Source organism: Heterodontus francisci, unplaced genomic scaffold (assembly GCF_036365525.1).
Source record: "Heterodontus francisci isolate sHetFra1 unplaced genomic scaffold, sHetFra1.hap1 HAP1_SCAFFOLD_645, whole genome shotgun sequence".
Taxonomy (NCBI): Eukaryota; Metazoa; Chordata; class Chondrichthyes; order Heterodontiformes; family Heterodontidae; genus Heterodontus; species Heterodontus francisci.
This window is the reverse complement of record NW_027141506.1, coordinates 214,988-224,836: the sequence shown is the minus strand read 5'-3', so window position 1 is coordinate 224,836 and position 9,849 is coordinate 214,988. Positions and strand designations below refer to the sequence as shown.

The following is a 9,849-nucleotide window of genomic DNA, read 5'->3' as shown; positions in this document are numbered from 1 at the left end:
TCCACCTTAGCCCCGCTGAGGAAGCCTGGCCGGCAAACTGGCAGGAGTTGGAGACGAAAGTCACCGCTCGGCTGGGGCGCTGGACAGGACTGCTCCGAGTGCTTTCCTCCAGGGGCTGAGCGCTGGTCATAAACCAACTGGTGGCCTCCATGCTGTGGTACCGGTTGGTCACTTTGGCCCCACTCCCTGCATTTGCCACCAAGATCCAGAAAAAACTCGTCGACTTCAATCAATTACAATCAATCTATTAAAGTATAAATGTTACTACCGATTACAATCAATCTATTAAGGCATAAATGTTACTACCGATTACAATCAATCTATTAAGGCATAAATGTTACTACCAATTACAATCAATCTATTAAGGCATAAATGTTACTACCGATTACAATCAATCTATTAAGGCATAAATGTTACTACCAATTACAATCAATCTATTAAGGCATAAATGTTACTACCGATTACAATCAATCTATTAAGGCATAAATGTTACTACCAATTACAATCAATCTATTAAGGCATAAATGTTACTACCGATTACAATCAATCTATTAAGGCATAAATGTTACTACCGATTACAATCAATCTATTAAGGCATAAATGTTACTACCGATTACAATCAAAGTATAAATGTTACTACTAATTACAATCAATCTATTAAAGTATAAATGTTACTACCGATTACAATCAATCTATTAAGGCATAAATGTTACTACCGATTACAATCAATCTATTAAAGTATAAATGTTACTACCGATTACAATCAAAGTATAAATGTTACTACCGATTACAATCAATCTATTAAAGTATAAATGTTACTACAGATTACAATCAATCTATTAAAGTATAAATGTTACTACAGATTACAATCAATCTATTAAAGTATAAATGTTACTACTGATTACAATCAATCTATTAAAGTATAAATGTTACTACTAATTACACTCAATCTATTAAAGTATAAATGTTACTACAGATTACAATCAATCTATTAAAGTATAAATGTTACTACAGATTACAATCAATCTATTAAAGTATAAATGTTACTACTGATTACAATCAATCTATTAAAGTATAAATGTTACTACCGATTACAATCAATCTATTAAGGCATAAATGTTACTACCGATTACAATCAATCTATTAAGGCATAAATGTTACTACCGATTACAATCAATCTATTAAGGCATAAATGTTACTACTGATTACACATTAACCCCCACCTTTCCCCCTGAGGCCACAGCCGGTATCCTTCCATGTGAGAGAGTTGTTTGTCCTGCTCTTGTCTCCTGGTCTGGAGGTTTGATGGTCTCACTCACTTGGACAAGGGATGCTTCCGATGACAAGGCCTTGACATGAGGTTGAACTCAGTGAGCAGACTTTGAGACTGCTGATACATTAAACTTCCCGGTGCCTGGTAAGTTGTTGTAGTTACTGCTTTCCAGCTGGTAGTTTTTAGCCGTCAGCAGCTCCATGCACCTTTGCTAGCCAACTTGGCCTATGCATGCTGCACAAACATCCTTGAGGTATTTGCTCACAACCTCCACGCTTAAACGTAAATGGATGAGAAATCAAACTTCAATACATTTAGCAACATTTCTAGGCAAGGATTCTCACACTACACAGTCTAACGCAGAGCTAAGCAGTGACCTTGCGTTTGGTGCCATATTTATGCCAGTTATCTGCCCTTCTCTTCCCCCTCCACAGTCATGGACACATTTTCACCCTCACAGAGTCATCACGGCACAGAAAGAGTCATTCGGCCCATCGTACCTGTGCTGGCTTGTTAGTACAGCTATTCAGTTTATCTCACTCCCTCCTGCTCCTTCCCTGCATTCCTGCACATTTTTGCCCTTTCACATATTTCTCAGATTCACCTTTGAAAGGTACTATTGAATCTGCTTACACTGCCCTTTCAGGCAGTGTGTTCCAGAGCACAACATCTCGCTGTGTTAAACAATCTCATCTCCTTCTTTCGTACTTTTGGCAATTATCTATAATCTGTGTCCTCTGGTTACCGACCCTCCTGCCACAGGAAAAAGCTTCTCCTTATTCACTCTCTCAAAATCATTCACAATTTTGTATACATCCACCAAATCGCTCAGTAACTTTCTCTGCTCCAAGAAGAGCAATCGCAGCTTCTGCAATCTCTCCAGCTAACCGAAGTCCCTCGTCCCTAGAACCATTCTGCTAAACCTCCTCCGCACCCTCTCAAGGACCCTTACATCCTTCCTAAAGTGTGGTGATCCTCCTGTCCTAGCCATAAATATCTAGGGAATACACACACAGTGGAACATTCAACGCTCTTGTGAGGCCCAGATAATCAGGTATCTTGGGTAAAACCATTCAAATTTTCACCAGGCAGTGTTAACAGGGGCAGAGTGGATCAGCATCAAATCAATCATTGGGGATTTCCAAGACTTTCACTCCCTCGGTGTCCCTTTCCCTCTCTCCGTCCGTCTCCCTTTTATTCCAACTCTCAGTGTCCCCTTTTCTCTCCCTCTCAGCGTCCCTTTCTCGCCTTCTCATTGTCTCCCTCAGCTGGCTCTACTTGTACACTAAATGAATGCTAATAACAGATACTCAAACATGTCAATATTAAAAACAAGGGGTGTGTGAGTGAATGAGCATGTGAGTCTGAGTGACTGGGAGTATGACTGTGTGTGTGAATGTGTGTGTTAGTGTGTAGATGGGGTGGGGGGTGTATGTGTGTGTGTGGCTTTGTGTTCTGTGTGCGTTGTTTGTGTGAGTGAGTAATTCTCTGTTCTGACAACCCTTTTTCCCCTAATCCACCGCAAAGGCCTTTACCAGCACCCGCTTGCTGTCCTCTGCCATATCCTCCACGGCGCTCTTCAGCATGGAGTAGGTGGTGGTGTAAGAGATTCCAGCAGCTGCCACGGTGCCAATCAATGGCAGCCATGATAGAACAGTGCTCGCCATCATCGCCGCCCCAGCAATCTTTGTTAGCACCTTTACGACAATACTCGCTGAAACCTCTGCCCCAAACACAGTCTTTATTACTGATCTGAGTTCCTCTGTTGTCTTCTCCACCCTCTTTGCCAGTCTCTCGATGGAATCGTCATCCAAGCCAAAGTATCTGTGGTAGGACAACAGCTTCCCGACCAACAGGGAAATGTCACAAGCAATGGAAAATCCTGGGATTGGCACAGCGGCAGCAGCAGCCGACAGGAGGGCAATCTTCCAAATTTCATCCAACATGACTGTTTTCTTCTTCTCGACAATGGACGCGGTGATACTGGGGAGAGCTAACAAAAAGGCACGTCTCTTCAGAGCAGGAAGATCCCCTTCCAGGACCTCCTGCAGTTTCTCAAAGTCAAATTTATCCAGGTTCCAACCTGAAATCAGGAAGACTTGTGGAGATTCCAACCCCTCCTTCCTCAAACTCTCAACGCAGGCATTCCGGAGTTTCTCCAGAGTTTTGTACTCATTGTACTGGGACTTCTCACGTCGTTTGGACGAAGCCAGGTCGTGATCTATTTTGCTTCGGACAAAATAAAATTTCTTCTTCCTCTGCTGAATTTCCTGAGCCAGATGCAAATCATTCTCTTTAAAGCGAGTAGCACTGAGGATAATGAAGAAATCGTATTGATCAAACTTTACACGCTCCAAATACTGACTGGCTTGAAAATTTGGGGTTCCAATCCCAGGGAGGTCCCAAACAGTGACCTTGTCTTGGTTTGGATATTGGTACATTTTTGGTTCCATTGTTGTTTCAGTTTCCCCTGTTGGAGCTGCTCCTTCATCATCATCGCCAAGACCCCGTAAAGCATTGATGAACGTTGATTTACCAGTACCCGATTCCCCTGTCACTGCAATGTGAAGCGTTGTGCTTTTAGATTTGTTTAAATCCGACTGTATTTCCTGAGTGACAGCGTCCAGCCCACCTCTATCGTAAAGATCCTTCAATTTACTTTCTTCAGTGACACCGGCCATTGTGGATCTGTAAGTAGAGACACAAACCGGAATGGTAAAAACTGTCACCTTGGAATTTTTAAATGTATATTTACATTGCTAGAATCAGCAGCAAGATGTAAATCTCGCAGGGACAAACCACCAGCCACAGCTGGCCTGATGTCACCGGGAAATGGTTCGAATCCATTATTAAGGAAGTAATAACAGGACATTTAGAAAGTCAATACACAATCCATCAGAGTCAGCTGGCCTGCTGGACAATCATGAGGGTAAATTCCTTCCAGGCATCACCCGTGCATCAGATACACTGTCCTTTCCCTATCTGGGACCGGGTGTCACAGTGTGTTAGATACACTGCCCTTTCCCTATCTGGGACCGGGTGTCACACTGTGTTAGATACACTGTCCTTTCCCCCTCTGGGACCGGGTGTCACAGTGCGTTAGATACACTGTCCTTTCCCTATCTGGGACGGGTGTCACAGTGCGTTAGATACACTGTCCTTTCTCCATCTTGGACCGGGTGTCACAGTGCGTTAGATACACTGTCCTTTCCCCCTCTGGGACCGGGTGTCACAGTGCGTTAGATACACTGTCCTTTCCCCCTCTGGAACCGGGTGTCACAGTGCGTTAGCTACACTGTCCTTTCCCTATCTGGGACCGGGTGTCACAGTGTGTTAGATACACTGTCCTTTCCCCCTCTGGGACTGGGTGCCACAGTGTGTTAGATACACTGTTCTTTCCCCCCTCTGGGACCGGGTGCCACAGTGCGTTAGATACACTGTCCTTTCCCCCTCTGGGACCGGGTGTCACAGTGCGTTCGATACACTATCCTTTTCCCCTTCTGGGACCGGGTGTCACAGTGCGTTCGATACACTATCCTTTTCCCCTCTGGGACTGGGTGTCACAGTGTGTTAGATACACTGTCCTTTCCCCCTCTGGGACCGGGTGTCACCGTGTATTAGATACACTGTCCTTTCCCCCCTCTGGGACCGGGTGTCACAGTGCGTTAGATACACTGTCCTTTCCCTCTCTGGGACCGGGTGTCACAGTGCGTTAGATATACTGTCCTTTCCCCCCTCTGGGACCGGGTGTCACAGTGTTTTAGATACACTGTCCTTTCTCCCTCTGCGACCGGGTGTCACAGTGCGTTAGATACACTGTCCTTTCCCCCCTCTGGGACCGGGTGTCTCAGTGTGTTAGATACACTGTCCTTTCCTCCCTCTGGGACTGGGTGTCACAGTGTGTTAGATACACTGTCCTTTCCTCCCTCTGGGACTGGGTGTCACAGTGCGTTAGATACACTGTCCTTCCCTCCCTCTGGGACTGGGTGTCACGGTGTGTTAGATTCACTGTCCTTTCCCCCTCTGGGACTGGGTGTCACAGTGTGTTAGATTCACTGTCCTTTCCTCCCTCTGGGACTGGGTGTCACAGTGTGTCAGATACACTGTCCTTTCCTCCCTCTGGGACTGGGTGTCACAGTGCGTTAGATACACTGTCCTTCCCTCCCTCTGGGACTGGGTGTCACGGTGTGTTAGATTCACTGTCCTTTCCCCCTCTGGGACTGGGTGTCACAGTGTGTTAGATTCACTGTCCTTTCCACCTCTGGGACTGGGTGTCACAGTGTGTTAGATTCACTGTCCTTTCCCCCTCTGGGACTGGGTGTCACAGTGTGTTAGATTCACTGTCCTTTCCCCCTCTGGGACTGGGTGTCACAGTGTGTTGGATTCACTGTCCTTTCCCCCTCTGGGACCGGGTGTCACAGTGCATGAGATACACTGTCCTTTCCCCCTCTGGGACCGGGTGTCACCGTGTATTAGATACACTGTCCTTTCCCCCCTCTGGGACCGGGTGTCACAGTGCGTTAGATATACTGTCCCTTCCTCCCTCTGGGACCGGGTGTCACAGTGCGTTAGATACACTGTCCTTTCCCCCCTCTGGGACCGGGTGTCACAGTGTTTTAGATACACTGTCCTTTCTCTCTCTGGGACCGGGTGTCACAGTGTGTTAGATACACTGTCCTTTCCTCCCTCTGGGACTGGGTGTCACAGTGCGTTAGATACACTGTCCTTCCCTCCCTCTGGGACTGGGTGTCACAGTGTGTTCGATACACTGTCCTTTCCCCCTCTGGGACTGGGTGTCACAGTGTGTTAGATACACTGTCCTTTCCCCCTCTGGGACCGGGTGTCACAGTGTGTTAGGTACACTGTCCTTTCCCCCTCTGGGACCGGGTATCGCAGTGCGTTAGACACACTGTCCTTTCCCCCTCTGGGACCGGGTATCGCAATGCATTAGATACACTGTCTTTTCCCCCTCTGGGACCGGGTGTCACAGTGTGTTAGATGCACTGTCCTTTCCCCCTCTGGGATTGGGTGTCACAGTGTGTGAGATACACTGTCCTTTCCCACTCTGGGACCGGGTGTCGCAGTGTGTTAGATACACTGTCCTTTCCCCCTCTGGGACTGGGTATCGCAGTGCGTTAGACACACTGTCCTTTCCCTCTCTGGGACCGGGTATCGCAATGCATTAGATACACTGTCCTTTCCCCCTCTGGGACCGGGTGTCACAGTGTGTGAGATACACTGTCCTTTCCCCCTCTGGGACCGGGTGTCGCAGAGCGTTAGATACACTGTCTTTTTCCCCTCTGGGACCAGGTTTCACATGTGTTAGATAAAATAGAATCGCAGAATCGGTAGAGCATCGTTGGAGGCCATTTGGCCCATCTTGTCCGCACTGGCTTTCTGAAAGCACAGTTCCCTCAGTTCCACTCCCCTGCCTTCCCCCTGTTACCTTTCACATTCTTCCTTTTCAGAGAACTGTCGAATTCCCCTTTCGAATGCTTCAATTAAACCTGCCTCCCCCACAATATCAGGCAGTGCATTCCAGGCCTTAACCACTCGCTGCGTGAAAAAGTTTTTCCTCGTGTCGCGTTTGCTTCTCTTACCTATTACTTTAAATCCGTACCCTCTCGTTCCCAATCCTTTCACAAGTGGGAACAGTTTCTCTCGATCTACTCTGTCCAGACCCCTCATGATTTTGAAGACCTCTATCAAATCTCCCTCAGCCTTCTCTTCTCCAAGGAAAACAATCCTAATTTCTCCAATCTATCTTCATAACTGCAGTTCCTCATCCCTGGAACCATTCTCCTGAATCTTTTCTGTACTCTCTCCAATACCCTCACGTCTTTCCTCAAGTACGGTGCCCAGAATTGGACACAACATTCCAGCTGAGGCTGAACTAGTGTCTTATTCAAGTTCAACATAACTGACCTGAAACGTTAACTCTGCTTCTGCCTTTGCTCCATGACCTTCTGGTCGGTTATTATCTGTGACCTTGTCCTATCTACACCTTCTTCTTTGTTATCTCTTGCCCCACCCTCGCTTTACTTGCTTCAAACCTTTCACATTTCTAACATTTGCTAGTTCTGAAGAGGGGTCACTGACCTGAAACATTAACTCTGCTTCTCTCTCCACAGATGCTGCCAGACCTGCCGAGTATTTCCAGCATTTATTATTTTTATTTCAACATAACTTCTTTGCTCCTGTACTCTATGCCCCTATTAATAAAGCCCAGGATACTGTATGCTTTATTAACCGCTCTCTCAACCTGTCCTGCCAACTTCAATGACTTATACACATATGCACCCAGCTCCCCCTTCTCCTGAACCCCCTTTAGAATTGTACCCTTGATTCTATATTTTCTCTCCTTGTTCTTCCTATCAAAATGAATCACCTCACATTTCTCTGCATTGAACTTCATCTGCCACCTGTCCGCCCATTCCACCAACTTGTCTATGTCCTTTTGAAGTTCTACACTACCCTCCCTCACCGTTCACAATGCTTTCAATTTTCGTATCATCTGCAGACTTTCAAATTGTGCCCTGTACACCTATTTCTAGGTCATTAATATTTTTTTTATTCTTTCATGGGATGTGGGCGTCGCTGGCCAGGCCAGCATTTATTACCCATCCCTAATTGCCCTTGAACTGAGTGGCTTGCTAGGCCATTTCAAGGGCATGTAAGATTCAACCACATTGCTGTGGATCTGGAGTCACCAGACCAGGTAAGGACAACAGATTTCCTTCCCTAAAGGACATTAGTGAACCAGATGGGTTTTTTACAACAATCGACGATGGGTTTTTTACAACAATCGACAATGGTTTCAGGGCCATCATTAGACTAGCTTTAAATTCCAAATTTTTATATATATATATATATATATATCAGGAAAAGCAAGTATAGATCCTTACCCTTAGGGAAATCTGGGAGCTTTGTGTGTTGGAGATAAGGTGAGACGTTTCCTGTAGATGGATCAATCTGGGATAAAGGGAGCTTCTGCGTGATGTGAAGTTCTGGCAGTAACACTTGGGCAGCAGCAAGTTTTACTTTCACTCTCAAAGCAGCATAATACTGGGTGGGGCCTGACAGGCAGTTCATTTCTTCCTGGAGGTTCAGGCCGCAGTGTGTTGATCAATTGTGAGATTATTACTGAGACACAAAAAATACAGCACTTATTACAGTTCCATAATAAACTCATAAAAACTGGTTTCCCGCAGTGCGAAGTATATCAGGCTGGGCTTCTGTTCGCTGGATTGCTGACAGTCCACAAGGACTATAACTTGTGAAGAATTTAGATTGGGGGGCGGCTGATTGAGGGTAAATCAACATCTAACATGTGGGAGTCTTTCAAACGTCAGTTGATTAAAATCCAGGACCAGCATGTTCCTGTGAGGAACAAGGATAAGTTTGGCAAGTTTCGGGAAGCTTAGATAACGCGGGATATTGTGAGCCTCATCAAAAAGAAAAAGGAAGTATTCGTAAGGGCTGGAAGGCTAGGAACAGACGAATCCCTTGAGGAATATAAAGACAGTAGGAAGGAACTTAAGCAAGGAGTCAGGAGGGCTAAAAGGGGTCATGAGAAGTCATTGGCAAACAGGATTAAGGAAAATCCCAAGGCTTTTTATACGTATATAAAGAGCAAGAGGGTAACCAGGGAAAGGGTTGGTCCACTCAAGGACAGAGATGGGAATCTATGTGTGGAGCCAGAGGAAATGGGCGAGGTGCTAAATGAGTACTTGCATCAGTATTCACCAAGGAGAAGGACATGGTGGATGATGAGCCCAGGGAAGGGAGTGCAGATAGTCTCAGTCATCTCATTATCAAAAAGGAGGAGGTGTTGGGTGTCTTGCAAAGCATTAAGGTAGATAAGTCCCCAGGGCCTGATGGGATCTACCCTAGAATACTGAGGGAGGCAAGGGAAGAAATTGCTGGGGCCTTGACAGAGATCCTTGCATCCTCATTGGCTACAGGTGAGGTCCCAGAGGACTGGAGAATAGCCAATGTTGTTCCTTTGTTTAAGAAGGGTAGCAAGGATAAGCCTGGAAATTATAGGCCGGTGAGCCTTACAGCAGTGGTAAGGAAATTATTAGAGAGGATTCTTCGGGAAAATGTAGCTGGTCTGATTAGTAAGTTTGCGGACGACACAAAGGTTGGTGGAGTTGCGGATAGGGATGAGGATTGTCAGAGGATACAGCAGGATATAGATCGGTTGGAGACTTGGGCGGAGAAATGGCAGATGGAGTTTAATTCGGACAAATGTGAGGTAATGCATTTTGGAAGGTCTAATACAGGTGGGAAGTATACAGTAAATGGCAGAACCCTTCGGAGTATTGACAGGCAGAGAGATCTGGGCGTACAGGTCCACAGGTCACTGAAAGTGGCAACGCAGGTGGATAAGGTAGTCAAGAAGGCATACGGCATGCTTGCCTTCATCGGTCGGGGCATAGAGTATAAAAATTGGCAAGTCATGCTGCAGCTGTACAGAACTTTCGTTAGGCCACACTTAGAATATTGCGTGCAATTCTGGTCGCCACACTACCAGAAGGACGTGGAGGCTTTGGAGAGGGTACTGAAGAGGTTTA

General features: G+C 46.0%; 1 protein-coding gene across 1 annotated transcript; it reads right to left on the bottom strand.

Moving 5' to 3' along the window:
* Positions 1 to 229: 229 nt before the first annotated feature.
* Positions 230 to 8,525, bottom strand: LOC137363925 (interferon-inducible GTPase 5-like). The gene is made up of 2 exons (XM_068027426.1): positions 8,179 to 8,525; positions 230 to 3,961 (listed from the first exon to the last, which is right to left on the bottom strand). The coding sequence occupies exon 2, from the start codon at positions 3,952 to 3,954 to the stop codon at positions 2,785 to 2,787; it is 1,170 nt and encodes a 389-aa protein (XP_067883527.1). The 5' UTR covers positions 3,955 to 3,961; positions 8,179 to 8,525; the 3' UTR covers positions 230 to 2,784.
* Between the last annotated feature and the right edge of the window lie 1,324 nt (positions 8,526 to 9,849).

Bases quoted from the DNA above. Each gene is read 5' to 3' on its own strand.
- LOC137363925 (XM_068027426.1), bottom strand. From the start codon at position 3,954: ATGGCCGGTGTCACTGAAGAAAGTAAATTGAAGGATCTTTACGATAGA.